Source organism: Penicillium brevicompactum (genome assembly GCF_028827555.1).
Source record: "Penicillium brevicompactum strain IBT 35665 chromosome Unknown utg000006l_segment0_segment0, whole genome shotgun sequence".
Taxonomy (NCBI): domain Eukaryota; kingdom Fungi; phylum Ascomycota; class Eurotiomycetes; order Eurotiales; family Aspergillaceae; genus Penicillium; species Penicillium brevicompactum.
The window spans coordinates 3,985,838-4,005,191 of NW_026623209.1; the positions used below are offsets into that span (position 1 = coordinate 3,985,838).

At 49.7% G+C, this 19,354-nt stretch overlaps 5 protein-coding genes across 5 annotated transcripts; 2 read left to right on the plus strand and 3 right to left on the minus strand.

The window, feature by feature from the left end:
• Window positions 1-1,540: 1,540 nt before the first annotated feature.
• Window positions 1,541-2,772, minus strand: N7506_009710 (uncharacterized protein; the record flags this gene model as incomplete). Its single annotated transcript, XM_056959003.1, has 4 exons — window positions 1,541-1,624; window positions 1,688-1,758; window positions 1,833-2,387; window positions 2,526-2,772. The coding sequence occupies 4 exons, from the start codon at window positions 2,770-2,772 to the stop codon at window positions 1,541-1,543; spliced, it is 957 nt and encodes a 318-aa protein (XP_056808393.1).
• A 357-nt stretch (window positions 2,773-3,129) lies between these two features.
• N7506_009711 (tubulin gamma complex associated family protein) lies at window positions 3,130-6,258 on the minus strand (the record flags this gene model as incomplete). The annotated part of the gene is made up of 3 exons (XM_056959004.1): window positions 3,130-3,539; window positions 3,634-4,965; window positions 5,019-6,258. 3 exons carry the CDS (start codon window positions 6,256-6,258, stop codon window positions 3,130-3,132), a joined length of 2,982 nt encoding a protein of 993 aa, XP_056808394.1.
• Window positions 6,259-6,995: 737 nt separating this feature from the next.
• Window positions 6,996-8,494, plus strand: N7506_009712 (uncharacterized protein; the record flags this gene model as incomplete). Its single annotated transcript, XM_056959005.1, has 2 exons — window positions 6,996-8,078; window positions 8,132-8,494. 2 exons carry the CDS (start codon window positions 6,996-6,998, stop codon window positions 8,492-8,494), a joined length of 1,446 nt encoding a protein of 481 aa, XP_056808395.1.
• Window positions 8,495-9,307: 813 nt separating this feature from the next.
• On the minus strand, window positions 9,308-11,134 carry atfA (bZIP transcription factor atfA; the record flags this gene model as incomplete). Its single annotated transcript, XM_056959006.1, has 3 exons — window positions 9,308-9,611; window positions 9,668-10,712; window positions 11,050-11,134. 3 exons carry the CDS (start codon window positions 11,132-11,134, stop codon window positions 9,308-9,310), a joined length of 1,434 nt encoding a protein of 477 aa, XP_056808396.1.
• A 1,955-nt stretch (window positions 11,135-13,089) lies between these two features.
• Window positions 13,090-19,036, plus strand: N7506_009714 (uncharacterized protein; the record flags this gene model as incomplete). Its single annotated transcript, XM_056959007.1, has 4 exons — window positions 13,090-14,086; window positions 14,136-14,979; window positions 15,042-18,297; window positions 18,395-19,036. The coding sequence occupies 4 exons, from the start codon at window positions 13,090-13,092 to the stop codon at window positions 19,034-19,036; spliced, it is 5,739 nt and encodes a 1,912-aa protein (XP_056808397.1).
• Window positions 19,037-19,354: the final 318 nt, after the last annotated feature.

Sequence of the window (19,354 nt, forward strand, 5' to 3'; positions counted from 1 at the left end):
ACACGACTCGAAATAATATCGTAGATCGAGCCCAGAAACTGCGAGCTCGACTTTGCTGAGACGGAGGCTACTTTTTTTTCTGCCGATCGATTGCGCGGGCCAGCCGACCAATCACCTTCTCTCCTCTTTGTACACACTGCTTGATATCATGGCCCAACGGGTTGATTTTAACAACTTCAACTGGTGTGTTATATCATGCTGATCAGCCATATTTGGGCTTCGAAAATCACTCCCACATTTGGAAGAAGTTAGAATCTTTCCCATTTGGAGCACCATTGCATCTACCAAGAGAGGAATGCCAAGCAGCCACATCTAGAGCATCTATCAGCCAGAACGATGAGCCAAGAATGCTGACAGTGATGAACCTGCCCGCTTCTCTTAGCCTCATGACCATGGATGCCGACTGGGAGCTTGGAACCTCACGGTTCAAGGCCTCGATTTGATTCCATCAATTGATCCGTGAGGGTCATCTAGGACCAAAAGGTATGCTTCGAGTCAAACAAAAAGTCATTTCAAAGGTTTCACCAACTTTCAAAGTAGCCGCTGGAGCTCGATTATGGCGTAAGTACAGATTTGTGTCGCATCGACCATGTGTATGCCCCCCCACCTCCAGGGGAAAGCTTGACTTACCCACTTGGATGCATTTTGTGTTATACTAAATGACTAACTTAGGATATGAATGATATTTCAAAAAAAAAAAAAGTGCTATATTATCAACAGATATGGTTATACAGGCTAATTATAATGGCAAAGAAGTGAAATGCAAGGCTCACCTAGACATGAGCCCGGGAACTACAATGTCCCTAAAATTCGGATATTCCGAACTTCGATAAAGCCCTGGAGCCCAAATTGGACACGGAATCTCTCCAGGTGTTGACTTATGTCTCTGGCACAGGATAGACATGCATTATTCTTGAATTTGGAACGTCGGAAATATGTGCAAACATCTCCTACCATTCAGACATTAGGATGAGAATAGTAGCTTCCAATGTCTGGATCAGTGCTGCAAGCCCAAGCACAGTAATCAGCTTCGAGCGGCGTACTTATTGCACATTGCAGCAGAAATGGGCTCAAGCAATGTATAGCTCATCCAGTCGCGATGCCCGTGGACCTGTTATACACCTTTTTATTGACGACATTGGTTATTGGGTGCACACCTTGAGGTGCTCACCTTCTAAGGCGCTACTGCACAGGTGATACCCCGTACGGAGTACATTCAGAGTCAATATGATTTGTAAAACTTGAAAAATGCCACGCGGAAATTCAAACTCGGAACCTTATCCCGATGAAGCTTATCTTTGCTATCAAAGGGGCCCCGGGATCCACGGGTGATTTGAAGACCAACTTTGCCATAGGATCAAGAGACTCCGAGGACCTCAGGATCCATGAATTGCTCAAGGATTCATGTCAAATGTATGTGCATATATCTATCTCTATCTCTATCTACATAATCTATTTGCAAATCTATCTACAATCTTGTACAAATGCTTTTGTCTCACACCAACTTTGTACGGAGGTCACCTCCGCGCCAAACCGCCCCTTACGGCGAACTCCGCTGCTCGGTCCAAAGTGGGTCTATGAAGTAGATAAAGCCATGGCCGACAGCCGCCGCGAGTGGTCCAATCTACCGCACGTCAGTAAAAGAAGATAAACAATAAAACCCCAACCCCAACATATGAAAACTCACCCAGTGAATCCAATGATAACCAGGAAAGCTCGATGCCACATAAGCACCCAGACATCGCGCCGGGTTCAAACCTAGAGAAGGGATGATCAACACACATTCTCCCACATCCGAACAACTGCAAAGGGGAGGTAAATGTATATCTTACTGGCGCCAATATAACCCTCGCGCGTGAACGCAGTGCCCCAACTCACAATACCAAGAACAATACCCACGAACCAAGGAGCAGTAGCATGTCCAAAGACCTTTGCCTGCCTTGGATCCAGAGCAACGCCAAAAGCCAAAAAGATCAGAATCAAACAGGCGAAAAACTCAATGACCAGCCCGTCACTGGGATTCACTATACTGGTGTCTATATGGCATCCGCCCACGGTGATCTCACGGCTTCCATAAGCACTATGCAAGGCAAATCCCGCCAATGCCCCACCCAATGTTTGACCCGCTACATAGAGCACCATACGTGGGAAGGTAATGATGCGAGCGAAGAACGTTGCTAGCGTGATGGTTGGGCTAATATGGCCCCCACTCGAAGGGGAGAAGGTATAGATGAGGAGCGGAGTGAGGAGCAAATTGGTAATTCCGCCGAAGAGGGGAGAGAAGAAGGTGACGGTGCGGTAAACGCCGGCCTCAGTTTTCGGCGAAGTGGTTTTGGCGAGTGGGTGGGTAGTCACCCACGCGGTGATGAAGACATTCATTAAACTAGCTGCATATGCAAGTAAACAAGGTTAGTATTAAGGAATAGGATTAGGATTGGGACCAATGGAAAGGAGCCAAACGAGCCAGGGTTGAATTTTCTTCATCCCTGGGTTGACTTCGGGGAGGGGAAGGTTTATCTGCTTACCGACACATTCGAGCATGGCGAATTTCCATAGATCGGGACTCAAAAAGCCGCGTAGATCGAAGATCTCGGCCAGACTCATGCACGGCGCAGCATCGGGCACCTCTTTCAAGACAGCGAGATTCTTCGGATCATGTCGGTCCACGATACTGTCTTGATTTGCGCCGAGACGCCCCGCAAAAGGTGGGATCACGGCCTCCAGGTACTTATGATCGTCATGCTCGAGCTGGGGAAGATAAGCAGCGATCATTGTTCGATTGAGTTTCGGTATGGCGTGTGAGGAATCTCAAACAGACCCCTTGGCAGGGGCTGCTGTGTGTAACACTCTGGTCGCTGATTGGCTGCTGGCTGAGTCATCTCGAATTCTTGGCCCAATCGGCCAACGTTCGCCGAAGGTTCTCCTGCGAGCCAATCAGAACGAGTCAAGGCGGCACCTTATTATTAATATTATGTACAACATTGAAAGTATATGGAGTACAGGGCTACGACGGACTATACGGACTACAAGTGTGTATATCAAGATTGAATAATAACTCCAGGACTCGTGGGACTCGTCGATGACATTAATGTGGCCTCGTAAGCAGGGGTTCTAGCCCAAGATTGATTTCTATGCGTTCCCTGATGGATCAGTCACGGTATCTCTCCGCTCCCTGCGGACCTCTTTTGGCAAACCACTATCAGTTCCGGAGCCGGTGGCGGCTGCTGCTGCCATCGCCTTCCGTTTGGCCTTTTCCCGTTCCCGTTCCTTTTCCCTCTCTCTGTCCCTAGCACTGGGAGCAGCTGTTTTTCGTCGCTTGATCTCGTAGACATCATTGAAGTTCATAACGACGCCCAAGAAGCGCATGTCCACATCTGGCTGGTATGACAGATCGCATAAAAGGGAAGTCAGCCGTGTGCGGAATTCTTCGCGATGCATCTCCAAAGTTTTCCGCAGGTCGGCAAGCATAGTGTCATCGGCGGTGAGGTTTTGGCCGGAGAGAGATAAGGGAGTGTTGACCCCATCTAGTCCGGCACTTTCTGGCCGAACGTCGGGAGTGGAGGCCATAGAGGCTCCACCTCGGCTGTTGGACTGGCGAGAGAGGATATCACGATTCGTAGCCCCCCCACTGACCCTGAGCGGCCCGAGTTTCGATCCTAGCATTGATCTCCTGGCGGCGGGTGAACTCCGCCACAGAGAAAGAGTACAGCCCATCGACAGAGTCTTTGTAGCTCAGCATAGCTTTGAGGATATGGTGTAGCTGACTGAGGAAGCTTTCCTCGGGCTGTTTGGCGGAGCTGGAGGTCGAGGTGCCGCGTGGCGAGGCAGACCCAAGTAGACCTTTGTGAGTGATGGAGTTGAGGTATTTAGTGTGTGCTTCGATTAGATCGTCCAGTGTGCAGCCGGGTTTCCGAATAGCTTGGAGCAGCTGCTCCCAGCTAGACTCTATAACCTCGAACAAGATGTAGTATTGCAGCTGGTTGACGAAGTGTATCATTTCCGCAATCGTGCATCGTGCGCGCTTCCAGTCTGCTCCGACTTTATCTTCCACGTTGCCGAGCACACCTCGCGCGCCCGTCATGCATCGGCGCCAGGTGCTGTTCAGCGCGAACTCAACTCGCTTAATACGCCACAGGAAATTAAAGACTTTCAGGTATTGGGTTGACGCCCATGGTGTGATGACCACGTCCACAGGGGCATCGATTTTGTATTCGAGCGTGAAGCAGTCCCATCCAATCTCGCCGTGACTGAGCTCGAGCATGCGGGCGTCCAGCCGGCGTAGCACTTCGGGGGTATCGTATTGGGCATTGGACGCACGGATGGCGTGCTCTAATTGCGCGGTCAGGGTGTGTCGATATTGTGAATTAGCGGGTCGATCCAGGTTCGAGGCTAGTGACTCCATAAGCAGTGCAATGAAGTCACCTTGGCCCAGAAGCAGATAGCTTTTCAGTGCTTTCAAATGGTCAAAGAGGTTGAATTTCCCATTCATCAAAGAAATCAGTCGAGCCATGGTCGTCTTATACGCTTCGTCGATGGATATTTCTAGAGTCGCAGTGTCGCCATATCGTAGCTCCTTGGAGGCTTTCTTAGAGTATGCCTCTACCCATGCAGAATCACCACAGCCGTAGCGGATGAAGTTGAGCGATTTTCCAATCAGGAAAATCTTCTTCGCAAACTCCTGCGTGATGATCGACGGGACCATACCATCGTCAAGCTTATACTTGTCCTCCCAGACGCTGGTTGCGATGCGCCGAGGATCAGTCTTCGGTCGGAACTCTGGATCTGCGACGAAGAATTCTTTGTACGGGTCTGACAGTTCACCATCATAGATCCACAGTCGTAACATGTCATAGAAGGGACGGGTCACATGTGCGAGAAGCTTCTCAGCAAAGGCACATACGAATGGATCTCCATGAGAGGTTGAAAATCCGTGTATCAGAGAGATCAGCTGGCCACCTCTTTTATCTGTGCTGCTTGTCAACAAATTGATGGAAACAGCGGCGTTGATTTTCACTTACTTTGAGCCTCTTCCACAATCAGACTCATCAGTCGAAGAGCCATCGTGGCATCTCTCGTCCACACGACGCACCGTTTGAGGGTAACGCCGCCCTTCCGCACGCCTTGAGGCTCCGTTCCATCTCCAATTGCGGCCAGCGCCTGTCGGATCTCCGCTTCTAGCGTAGCCACTAGACTGAGATATGCCCGGAGTTCGATTGCAATGGAAGCTCGCAAGCTCTGGTTCACCAATCCACCCTCTTCGCTCTCCACAAAGACAGAGAGACCTTTGTAAAGCAAACAAGGCTCCGCCAAGGCATTCAGAAGTGAAGTTATAGGGGCTGGTAAGTTTGAGGGCAAGCTCAAGCTCGACGAGGAGCTGAATTGCAGATTTGATGAGGAGAGCCCTTGAAGGTTGAACGGCAAGTCACGCAACAATTGGTGCTCAATTGACCCAGTAGGTTTGACCTGACCAGCACTTGAAGGCCGAGATGATGGAGCGCGAGCTTGTTCGTCATTAACCCGATCATGTGCGCCGTCAACACGATTCGCCGTCCCCGGTCGTTCTGTCGCGCCACGACTGGCAGCATCTATCTCACCACGATCAACATCATGTCGCAATGAGCTTTGCCGCTCCACCTTATTTGGTGCCACTCGTTGATACGCCTGCGAAGCCGAGGAGCTAACAGCAGGACCCTCGTCCTCCGAATCAACCGCATTGCCCCGCTTAGGCCGTCCATCCCTCCCAAGCATATTCTGCAAATGACCCTCATCCATCAAAGGACTGCGGCTCCGCGCCCGGCCCTTGGGTGGCTCATTCGACGCCGACAACTTATACAGCAAGAACAAGATGCCCCATTTCTGCGACAGCACAGGCTGCGTCAGGAGACGAGAGTAAAGATTCGAGAAGCGCACCGCCTTATCGGGGCTTTCATTCTCCCGGCGCAGCTTGCGCTTAATGAGATCCGGCGCGTTGTTGATGCTTTCCGCTCCCGCGAAACTCCCGCGCCGCCCTCCCGGCCCTGCTGGTGACCCTGGATCTGGGGCATTGGTAGCAGTATGGGTGTCGAGAATGCGCCAGGCGCGCTCTAGTAAGATTTGGTGTCGACGGTTCTCCGCTGAGGCGAGAGCTTCCTCCTCGTCGGAGTAGTCTTCGTTCTGGATGGCGGAGATTGGGAGCGCGGGGGTGAGCCCGTCGATAAGTTGGGATAGGGCGTCGTCTAGGCGGCGCCCACGCGCTGGGTTACGCGCAGCGGTCGACATGGTCTTCCCGGTGCCCTAGTGGGCGGATTGTGGTGTAGATTACCCTGGTTCGCTCGTTGGTCGTTCGTGGTTCGTCCGGGGGTTGTTGTTGGGCGGAAACAGAGCGTGATCGGGCCGCCGGGTATACGGGCGAGACTTGCAGTTGGATATTTTGCCGGGCCCTCTAAAATCAATATAAACTTGGGATAAGGCAAATCGTCTCGTAGACAAAGCAACGCCCGCTGAAGCTCGAAGCTTGAGTGTTTATGTTTGTGATGTTTGATGTATAATCTGGCCTGGTTTGTCAGGTGTCTATTCTTTATCAGCTTATCGCTATCAAAAAGACTTTCGCGATCTTCTGAGCCGCGACATCCCTCCTTGCATGACATCCATATGTCGATGCTCTGAAAGGAAATGCTGCCAACGTGGCTCGCAGTGACTGAGATGGCCCTACTTGCTCGTCACAATTTTTCATGTCCTTGGAAAAAAGTTCAGATGCAGACCCAATCATAGGGCATATCCAACGGCCATGGGGCCCTCCCGGCCCCCATTTCCAAAGATCGGCTTAGTACCAGTTGCAGCCTGCAGTTGGACCTTGATTCTGTAGCAGCTTGACCCGCCATGGTGACGTTCACCAAGCAATAGTGGAAATTGTGTGCGTAGAAATCCAGTTAAATTCCATTTCCATTCTTACATTTCTTTTTTTTAATCCCTATTCATCATATTTTGTTAAGGCGCATCGGCGCCAGTCTCCCATAATGGGCTGCTCTGCGACCGCAATGCTCAGAACATTGAGCAATGCTAAATTAAAACTATTCATCGTTTTTGTGACCGTCACAGCAATCCTCTTCCTACTCACATTACATTCCCCCAGCTCAAGCTTGTCCAAAACTATTCTACCAAGCGCTAAAGAGCAAGTGGTAGACGAGCCAGACTACTGGACCTGGGAAACGAGAACCCAGTTCCGAAAAGCAGCTCTTGACAATAATAGCACTACAAGCAACGAGACAACATGCGACACATTCCCCTCAGATGTCCTATCGCGCATTCAAATTGTCTTAAAAACCAGCGCAACCGAAAAACCCGAACGAGTCGACTCGCACATGGCATCCGTGACTCGCTGCATTTCCAATCTACTCATAGTCTCTGATAAAGAGACCGAGCTGCATGGTCACCAAGTGTATAACATCCTCGCCGACCTACCACCATCCGCGCGGGCTAAGATCCCGGAATTCGAAGCCTATGATAAATTCCAACATAACGACACCGAAATCAACGGCGCAGCAGGCTGGAAACTCGATCGGTTCAAATTCCTTCCCATGGTTGAACGAGCCAAGAAGATGAATCCCAGCGCTGAGTGGTACGTATTCTTGGAGACGGACACATACTTTGTCTGGGACAATCTGTTCCGCATGCTGGAGCAGTTTGATCCATCGTCTCCTCTGTATTTTGGTTCACCGGCACCGGGACGAGGCATTGGCGAAGGGAAGGTGAACTGGTTCGCCTATGGTGGAGCTGGATTCGTTTTATCCAGAGCGGCGGTTGATACGTTGGTTGCACGCAAGACGGGCAGACTCGGGCAGTATATTGGACCGACGCTTAGCGAGCAGTATATGCAGATTGTCACCGATGACTGCTGCGGTGACTCGGTGCTTGGGTTTGCGCTGTATGAAAAGGGTATCACGTTGTCTGGGATGTGGCCTATGTTCAATGCACACCCGTTGGATTCGATTCCGTTTGGAAATGAGGATCATTGGTGTCAGCCTGCGATCAGCATGCACAAGTCTCAGTTGAGGGATATGGTTGGACTGGCGAAGTGGGAAAACGGCCGGGATAGAACGGTATGGTGATCTCTTTGAACGGGCAGGCGCCATGCTAATTAGGGTTTGCATAGAAACCCCTGCTTTATGCAGACCTGGTCGACTACCATCATCTGGGGAACTTGCCCGAACGCAAAGGGTGGGATAATGGAGGCTGGGGCGGTGTCATTGAGCAACCGGACACACTGCCACAGCATCAGTCGTTAGAGGCTTGCCGTCAAGCCTGTCATAATAAGGACTGGTGCATGACATACACTTATGATGCTGCTGGTGCCTGTGTGTTTGTGAGCACCCTCCGACTTGGGGCTCCCAGCAAGCCGGAACTTGCAGATCAGTTCACAGCTGGATGGGACAATGTCAAGATCCAAAAGTGGCGGGCGAATAACACTTGTGAAACGCCTATGTGGGTGAAGCCGAGTTTGAAACGAATTTTCTAAATAATAATCATGCGTTATGAGAGGAGGCGCGGATGATAGAAGCAGTCACCTGGGCATGGCGTTGTGCTTTGCCTCCATTCCCGATAGACCATCAGAAGACAGATAGAATCGATGTCCTAATTAGCCAATATGTACATTCAGTTAGAACAGATTGACATCTTATTTACGAATGAGCAAACTCTACATCAGATTGAAAGAGTAACATTTTCAGAGCAACCGTCATTTCATTTGCCAGCCATTTGGACGAAAGGACGAGTCAAACACGAAAATATCACGAAGCCATCCGTACGCCAGGAGTCATGTAGGAACAAGCTAACTGAAGCAAGAGAATCAAAAATGCACCCATGTGCCGACAAGTATTAGACAAGCGAAAGTTGAGAAATCCTCTGAGCCATCAAGAGGATGATTATAGAAAGAATAGAGAAAGGGTAAAAAAATACAACAGGGAAACACCACCAAAGGGGGAAGAAAAGAGAAGGGGAAGAAGAAGAGGAAAAGAAGAAACAGAAACAACCTCGAAGCAGCCGTTGTGCGAGAAAGTAGATAATCAAACGCCCGATTGAACACGCCCCCAAAAACAGGGTCATTTCCAGACCATCGAGTGAGCCCGTCCAGATTTTTGAGTCGTGGGGATCATTAACACCTGCCCATGCCGAACTTCCGCCAGACTTGCCGAAAGGTACTGTGTAGAAAAACAAACTCCCAGGGAAGAAAAGAGAGCAACCACCGGATCTAAGCAGTGACGTATATTTGCTGCAAGCGGCGAAGCAAAATAGATGTGTTGATATGAGAACAAGAGGCAGGTCGTCTCATTTAGCGACGCATGCCTTGTGCGGGGATTCCACCTTGCTGCATGCCCATGCCAGGAGGCATGTTGTAGCCGTGGTGCTCGTAGCCACCAGGCATGCCGTTCATCATGAGGGGACCCAGACCCTGGGCCTGAGAGACTGGGCAGTCTTTGTGTGCCAACAGGAGAGTCTTAAGGTTGACGATTTCCTCACGGAGCTGAGTCACAGTAGCGGTAAGAGCATCATTCTCGGTAGTGAAAAGCTCGACCTTGGCCTGGAGGTTGGCCAACCATTGCTTCTTGCGCTGGCGACACTTGAGAGCAGCGACACTGGATGAATGTTAGTAATGTTGTTGATCGGATTGATCCATGTGGACATATCATACCGGTTACGCTCGAGGAAGTTACGACGCTTCTCCTCGTCAGTCATTTTCTTCGTGTCCATCGGGAATTTCTTCATGTCATCATCATCGTCATCATCATCCTCCATGTCCGAGGGCATATCCATGCTCATCTTGGTCCGCTTGTTGGATCCCTTGGGCGCCTCTTCAGCCTTACGGCGGTTATTACCGGCAGCGGGCTTGGGAGCATTCTTTTTACCCTTGCCCTTGGCAGGCTTGGCAGGTTCCGCGTCAGACATATCATCTCCACTAGTGCCGTTGGTATTTTGAGACACGCGTCGGGCAGCTGCAGAGCGGTTATCATTTTGCATGGAGGCCTGGTTCATTGGCGCATTGTTCGCCTGGCCACCTTTGGCCAGCATGAAAAGGCCGTTTGCCGCATCAGCCGCATCGTGCTGAGTGAAGTCGGCCGGGCGGGCGGGTTTCACATCCATGTTATTGGCATTACTTTGTTCCTGCTCAGTAGGATTGGACGTAACAGCGTTCGCGTTATTTTTCTTTGCCGCGAGGGCAGTGCGGTGGAAATCAATAGTCGAGGGGGTGGCGCCACCGTTCTGAAGTTGATGCAGTAGAGCCTGGGAATTAGGACTGGGTGCAGGGAACATAGAGCCACCACCGCCAGGGGTCAGGCCTGTACGGAGGGACGACTCGTTCGGGGTTGGGAAGCCGCGACCGATACTGTCGAAGTAGTCGTTGCCGCCTGTCGGCCCAGGAAGCATAGCGGGACTAAGGGGTCCGGAGCGAAGGGAGTTTGACCAGTTGTACCCGTTTCCAGTGTTTGATCCAGGTATGGCCGGGGAGGTGAGTGCAGCTACAGAGGGCAGAAGTGATTTTCCTGGAGTCTCCGTTGCTGGATCTCCACTAAAGGATTGCTCAAATGGATTGGGCTCCAGTGAAAAGGGATTATGCATGGAGCTGAAGTAGTCTGGGGTATCAGACGCAGTAGGCGCACCCGGTCGCGGCGGTGGCGCCAACGAGGTCTGAGGCTCTGGGTTGGACTTTTGATCCTGGGAAGACGCGACCTGCGAGTCTAGCGAGGAAGTTCAGATTAGCACTGGCGCGCCAAGAATTAAATCAATCGCAAATAGGTACCACTGCGCTGAGATCGTGTTTGGGGCTTCATGATGTGCCGAGATGTTGTGGTGGGGAAGTAAAAAAATCAATGACGCCAGAGGGTGAAGTCATCGCGACGGCAAAGGAATGATGGATAGAGGGCAGTGGCGTATTACCCGAATAAGGGTCTGAAGTATAATAGGACCAACAGGAAGACAAACAAGACAAAACATAAAGGAATATCACAGCATAATAATATGAAGCAAAAGTACTAGTGAAAAAAAAAGAGCGCGTAGACTGAGCGTGACACGAACCTTCTGTTTCAGTCTTCTTCGAGTCCATGGGGGAAGAAGACATTGTTCGGAGAGTCGATGCAGCCGGGGCGACTGCAGCAGACATTGCTTCAATGGAAAGTGGTGATATAAGATGCACAAAGCCAAACAAGCCTTGAGTTGATGGGGAGAGAGAGAAAGAGAGTGTGTGACGTAGGGGGAAGAGGGATATGATGAAATTTAGGGAATTGGCCAATTTTACTGTCCGTGGGAAAATTACCGTGACCGTCCAGGTACCGTAACGAAAAGAGAAAAAAACCTGTAATCAGGTTTGCTTTTATATCGATTCCGCTCTGCTGACTCTTCATATTGGAGTAATATCTGCAATATCTGCTCTATTGGCTCTAATCCATTTATTTGATTCGCAATCGAAAGGGTTGTAGGGCTCCTAAGCCATCAACTGATATCTCGAGCCCTTGAAGGGATCATATGGTCACCCGGGGCTAGACCTCGAACTGATCCTTCACACCAATCCTATCTCATCCACTCACATCTGTGGAAGACTCTGATCGGACAAAAATAAGGAAAATTTCCCCAGACCAGATGCATTTGACTGCAATATATGCTTGCAATCGCGCTCTATTGTTGGAGGGTCGCAATGAGACAAGATATCCATTATGTCACAGTGACGAAAAAATCCTCTCCCGCTGTGGGTCGCTGTGATATCTAGCCAATCATATCTAGTACATGGCTGCTGCCAAGACATCAAATCACGGAAACCGAAGAATGCGGTGAAAGATGACGCAATCAATACACGTGAGGGCTGACCACGTATGTCGCAGGTATCTGGGGAGACTCGGAGGATTTGGAGAAATTAGCCCCCGGGGCCTGTAACATTGATTACTAACGGCCCCATTTTGCACAGTTTCTGTACCGTAGTATGCAAAATTACCAATCCAGGTCGCGTCTGGCAGTACGTAAATTACAACAACAGTTGCGTTTGATCACATGATCTTCAAGTAGTCCGTACCTGAAATCGTCTGCTGGACAGGGGCATTACTAATTAACAACTACACAGGAAAAGGTCAACCTACAAAGCCTCAATCACAGAGAATCATATGTATCCCAAGGCCTCCATAATGCTCTAATCGGATGTAAACCTTGGAAGTATACCTGAAGACATTCCTGTGGGCCTCGATAATGAACGTGCACGCCAAACTCAGTTTGAGATGCCCCGTTGAATCTCATCGGTCCGCCTGTCTCCATTCAGACATCTAACGCTCGTGCCATTGGACCGGGCAGGTTTGATCGAGTTTGACAGCTTTATTCCCATGCCACATTGCAGAGCCGCTCAGCTTTCCCCACAATTTGATCGCGCTTGGGTACCAATGTACACTTCAAAGTAGCTCGTACTTGGTTTGTACGAGGTACTGTACATTCTCTAATGTCAAAACTCAAAACTTGTGGATCTTCGGCCCTTTCATCTGAGAAGAGGTACGGGGAAAGCCACAAAATGGCAATTGTGATAAGATAGGACTAAACTACCCTCACCTGGACACCCTTAGAACTACACCCTCACTATTGGGTAACTATTTAATATTTCCCAGGTTTTTGCTGATCGCTATGGTAATATATACTATATGGCTTCAACGGGTCATGCAAGCCATAAACTTCTTATTTCAAATCCAGGGCTCAAGAAGCTCGGATCTTTGTGAAGAATTATTGCAACCCCTCCCCCCAATAACCCTAGCGGCCCTAGCGATGCACACCTGGGCACTTAATGGAGATCAATGGATCAGGGCATTATTTACAAACCTACCCGTGGGTCTCTCTTAAATCGAATTGATGGGGAGAAAATGAATGTCTCCCAAGATTTTCCAGATCAATTGAGTCGGCTGAGGCCAAGACTTTAGGCGCCGAGTGCCCAAAGATAGCCCACTGTTGGTGTTTACCTGCATGGTGACGTGGTAGCAAACACCCCTCAGCCTCATCGGTGCCCGGGCTGAGGCACACCGCTTCAGATAAGGATTGAAAGCAGTCCGGTGCTCAGACTTGTTTGCATTTCCAGGTTTCACGAAAAAGATGCCGAATCGAAAGTCTTTACCCACGTCCGATTTGTACACTGTCGGATGGATCGCTGCCCTGAGCATCGAGCGTGCTGCTGCGATATCCATGCTCGATGAGAGGCACGATAAACCGTCGAATTTCAATCAACATGAATCCGATACGAACTCTTACTCCTGGGGTCAAATGGGTGATCACAACGTTGTTATTGCTTCACTGCCTGCGGGGCTATACGGCACCACTTCTGCAGCAACCACAGCGTCCGGCCTTCTTGCATCACTTCCACAGATCCGGGTTGCACTTTTAGTTGGGATTGGTGGCGGCATTGCCAGACCAGAGTCAGGCCGCGATATTCGTCTTGGTGATGTAGTTGTCAGCCAGCCAGAGGGGACAACTGGTGGGGTGATCCAATATGATCTAGGGAAGGCGGGGCAAGAATGGGAGCTAAAGGGTTCCCTGAGCAAGCCCCCACTCGTTCTGCTCCACGCACTAGGGAGCCTGCAAGCAGAGCATGAACTAGGGGAGTCAAGAGTGCTTGAATTTCTAGAAGTCGCGTCAAAGCTCAAGAAGGGTGCGAGTGGGTATTGCCACCAAGGCTTGGAGAACGATCGACTCTTCAGGCCCTCATATGCTCACTCGGGTCTATCTGACTGCCGCGGTTGTGACACCACAGAGGAGATAGAGCGTGCTGAGCGTGATACAACAGACCCAGAGATCCATTATGGGACCATTGCGTCCGGCAATATGCTTCTGAAAGACGCCACTACTCGTGATAACATCCTCGACTCTATCGGCACAGAATGTCTCTGTTTCGAAATGGAAGCAGCTGGTCTTATGAACCATTTCCCATGCCTTGTAATCAGAGGCATTTGTGACTATGCCGACTCTCATAAAAATGATCGATGGCAACGCTACGCGGCTGCTACTGCTGCTGCCTATGGGAAAGATTTGCTTGGCTACGTTCCTATGAAGGGGCTTCAGGAATCAGAGAAGGCTATAGACATATTGCACTCAGGTATAATACCTCCCATTCGTCGATTTGCAGTATTGTCTGATTATCGAAGTCTCCAGGGAAGTGCAGAGTGTTCATGTGATAGCCAAGGGTATCAATCAAGAGCTTCAAGATCAGAAGTCCAGTAGCCATTTCCAAGTAATCAAAAAATGGCTTTCCGCTTCCGATGTATCGAAGAACCTTTTCGAGGCTCTGAAGAAGAGACATGAGGACACATGTACTTGGATTCTTCAATGCAAGACATTTCAGGAGTGGCAGTCTGACGAACGTCGCTTTGTGTGGTTGCATGGTATTCCGGGATGCGGGAAGACAGTTCTCAGCGCAGCAGTGATCGATCATCTCCAGCACCTCGGTTCATCAGATATCGTTCTTGAATTTTTCTTTGATTTTGCAGATAACGAGAAGCAAACCATTGATCAACTACTCCGCACTCTTTCGCACCAGCTCTATTCGAGGTGTCCAGATTGTCGACCGGAATTGGACGAGCTATTCATTTCTTGTCAACAAGGTCGTCAGCAACCAGCGTGCCAAGAGTTGGCTGCCGCATTGTCGCGGATGCTCAGTCACTGCGGCAAAGTTTATATCATCATAGATGCGTTGGACGAATGCAAGACAAGAAAAGAGGTACTTCGCTGGATAGAAGATACTTTCCGCTCTGGAAGCCCTTCAGTCCGACTTCTTGCTACTAGCCGGAGAGAAGAAGATATAGAATCTGAGTTGGAACGCTGGCTAGATCAGCAAAGCATTCTCTCAGCTCGGGAGGAATCGGTGAATCATGACATTCGCAACTTTGTCCATTCGCAGCTACTCAGCGAGCCAGAATTTGAGCGATGGCGCATGCAACCAGGTGTGCAGGAGGAGATTGAGACTCAGATCATGCTCAAGGCAAATGGAATGTAAGAATACCCCCTACTCCTATTAAACTGATCAATCTGACCCAGTTCCAACTACTTTTCAGGTTCCGCTGGGCTGCATGCCAATTGGATACCCTCCAAAAATGTTTAGACCTGCCAATGCTGCGAAGGTCACTATTGAGCCTACCAGTAACATTGGAAGAGACCTATGCCCGAATTCTCGCGAATATCGACGAGGTCTACAGAGATCATGCTGTGAGGATTCTACAGTTTCTCACTTACGCAGAACGTCCCTTGAGCATCGAAGAAGCAATTGATGCCTTGGCTGTTGACCCGTCTACGGACCCTTTCTTTGATCCAAGCTATCGAATGCCAAACCCTCGAGATATCATGAGAGTTTGTGCAAGTTTGATTTCCACGGTCACCATCACCGGAAGAGGGAGTCTCTCTGGCTACCCCTACGGACCAAGACAAGGCGCGATTGTGCTTCAGCTATCCCACTTTTCCGTTCATCAATACCTCAGGTCTGAGCGAATTCAATCAACGTTCACAGATAAAACTCGTCATATTGGCTGTCTCTTCGAGGATTCCCTAGCTGAACTGAATGCCAGAAGGTCCATAGCCATCATCTGTTTGGCCTACCTATCATATGTTGGTGATCAAAGGACGCTTGTTGGACTCGAGACCGATTTTCCATTTTCGTCATTCTCCTCACACAGCTGGCAAAAGAATGCCAGAGCATGTGAGAACGATGTTACAGTCCAAGAAGGCATTTCGAACCTTTTTCTCCGTCAAAGTCAGCCGTATAGAGTATGGGACTTTTTCAAATACCCACAGGACGTCGATCATATTTCTTACTTAGGACCGCCGTTGTATCATGCATGTCTGGAAGGATTGAAGTCCTCAGTTCAGCTGCTATTGGACAAGGGAGTGGAGATCAACCACCATGACGACGAATCCGCGACTGCGCTGATCATCGCAGCAGACCACGGCCACCGGGATATCGTAGAGCTTCTGCTGGACCACGGTGCCGATATACAAACAAAAAGTTACTATAAGGGTAGTGCTCTCCATGCTGCGTCGATGAAAGGCCATCAGACAATTGTGCAGCTTCTGCTGGACCATGGTGCCGATATACAATCAAAAAGTGACCGTTTGGGCAGTGCTCTCCATGTTGCTTCGAGAATAGGCCATCGAAAAATTGTGCAGCTGCTTCTCGAGAGAGGTGCCAACATCAACTCTAGTCACAGTTACTATGGTACTCCCCTTCAAGCGGCTGTCGTGGGCAAACAAAATGATGTTGTAACGCAACTACTGGAAGCGGGTGCTGATGTGAATTTCCAAGCCTTTGTCAGCCATTTCATCTGCAAGAGTCCTTTGCATGTCGCTGTGAGATACCGATATTATGACATTGCAAAGTTGCTATTCAAATATGGGGCTCGCCTAGCTCCAGCGACTCACTCTATCGGTAATCCGCTGGAGACTGCCGCTGAGAATACCGATTTGCGTATGGTGCAGATTCTTCTCGAGAACAATGCTGAAAATCCCATAGATGATTCGATTCTTGCGAGTGCTATTCATGCTGCTGCATCCCAAGGGTCTGTGGCAATCGTACAACTATTGCTCACAAAAGGTGCCGACGCCAACGCTCGAGGCAGAGATGGAAGTTCACTCCAAGCTGCCTTCTCATCCTCTAAATGTGGCGGTGAGGAAGTTTTCCGACTTCTGATTGACAATGGTGTTTCCTTGGACACTCTCAATGACAAAGCTCCTCTCCCTGTTGCTATACGAAATTTCAAAGAAGAAACTATCAAGCGAATGATCGACGCAGGCTCTAATTTGAACATTCCGCATGACCATTATGGGAGTCCACTGCATGCCGCTTCCTATCGTGGAAACTACAGAATTGTGCAATGTCTGCTAGAGAAAGGCGCCAATGTAAATACATGGAGCGGTGAATACGGCAGTGCACTTCTAGCGGCCTTTTGCCGCAGGCACGATGACATCTTGAGTCTTCTTTTGAAATATGGCGCAACTTCTAATGACCATGAAGGCAGAAATAGCATTGCAATCCAGACTGCCTTGATATGTGGCCAGAGCTTCACGCTCGCGGCACTGGTCGAGAAGGACAGTGAATCTCTGGGATGCCCACCAAATGACTACACGGCTCTTCTCACTGCTTCATCTCTTGGCTTACAGGACATAGTGAAGCTACTTGTCGACAAAGGTACCGATCCTAATCGTCAGGATAATCAAATCCACAGTCCTCTCATATTATCTGCATCCAAAGGTCATTGTGGAATCGTGCAGCTATTACTTGCGGCGGGTGCCGATATCAATGGAAATGACAGGCAATATAGCAATGCGCTCTTTGCTGCCTTGTACAATTGCCATCAAGCCACCGCGGAACTACTCCTGGACGAAGGCGCCGACGTGAATGCTGAGCTTCCTCCCCTTGGCGACGACTGTATAGCTCTCGCCAACAAAAGAATTGAGCTTCTTGAATCACTTAATACAGTCCTACCCTCGCAACGGGACAGCTGGAGCCATGCCATTGTTGACATTTTGCGGTGTGCCGAATTTGGTAGTGGGCTCCAGATGGCCATCTACAAGGGACACAAAGAAATTGCATATGCTCTACTTGAGAGAGGCGCAAATCCAAATGTTCAGCACGGCTGGCTTGGAAATTCCATTCAGATTGCAGCCTACAAAGAGGACCTAAGTTTGGTGCAGGCTCTGTTAAGCAAGGGTGCTGATGTGAACAGCCCAACCAAGTACGGGAATACACTCCAGATTGCTGTTTTCAAAGGCAACCAGAGTCTTGTAGAGCTCATGTTACAAAATGGCGCTGACTGCAATCTAAATGGCGATTTCCGGCACGTTTGCAAGGGGAATTTCAAGGATCTTGCACTATTGCACGGGGATTGGGACACCGCCCGTCTGCTGGAACAGCGTGACCAGCCGAGATCATATGATGACGAATTTGACAATGCACTCAGAGTTGCTTCATCTCTCGGCCACCAGGGCATCGCTCAATTACTCATTGATTACGGAGCAGACGTGAATGCCAGAACTGGCCGCGGCGAGACCCCACTCAAGGTTGCCTCATACAAAGGCCACCTCGCTATTGTACAGCTTCTGCTTGACAATGGTGCCGATATCCTTTCCGGGGATCATAATGCGCTCGAGGAAGCTATCTCTAGCGGGCACCGTCAAATATTCTCCCTCCTGCTAGAGAAAACGCCAAGCTTAGCTAGACAGTCTCACCGTCATCGGTCTCCTGGACTGGGACCACTTTCAGCGGCCTCACGACGCGGCGAGCAGGACATCATACAGATGCTACTCAATAAAGGAGCCGAGGTGAATATTTTATCCTGGATTTTGGCCTCTGTCTAATCCACTCTACTTTGCTTCATCCGAAGGGCATTATGACACGGTCCTGCTATTGCTTAGCAAGGGCGCTGATGTTAACTTGCAAGACGGTGAATTTGGCTATCCACTCCAGGCTGCTGTACACAAAGGACATCAAGATATCGTTGGACTATTGGTTGAAAGAGGAGCAAATATTGAGCTCTATGATGAAGACAATCCTAACGATGAAGGCGGCCCACTTCAGCTTGCTTCATCTCAAGGCCATTATGGCATTGCGCAACTGCTGCTTGAACAAGGTGCTGATTTGGATAGACGAGGCGGGCGGTATGGTAGCCCTCTCCATGCTGCGTCATCACAAGGTGATCAAGGTATCGTCCAGCTACTGCTTGACAGGGGAGCTGATGTTGACATTTGGGGTGAGTTTTATGGTACGCCACTCCAGAGAGCCTGTGTCAATGGTCATCACGGTGTTGTACAACTGTTGATCGAGAAGGGTGCAAATGTCAACGCTAAAGGCGATGATAAAGATGGTCAAGCGCTCCATGCGGCTGTGTGCTGGGGCCACCGAAAGATTGTCCAGCTGCTTCTGGATAAAGGCGCCGATATCAGATCTGAGCATTGCGGGATGAGCGTGGTTCAACTTGCCAAAAATCGTGACCAGTATACTATCATGAATCTGCTCCAAGAAAGAGGTGCTACATCGGCGCAGAGAAATGTCAAACATTAAGCTTGTGATAAGCACAGTATCTCCGACATGGTCACCTGGAAGATGGCTCTGGTCAACACTGGGAGTTAATAATGTGAATTCTCCACGCCTCTTTGTTATTCAGTATCCACAGAGAAAAGAGGGCCAAAACAGTGTGGAGCGGTATAGAAAGCTCCCATCCGCATGAGGATCACGATCCCCACTAGTCAACGTAAGCAGATAGTCACGTGTTACAACACCGCCCGAGCTCTAGACAGCTTGGCAACCCTCCAGGTCATCCTGTCCAAACCGACTCGACTCCCATCTGATCCTCTATTCTCACGGTGTACAGGATTTGAT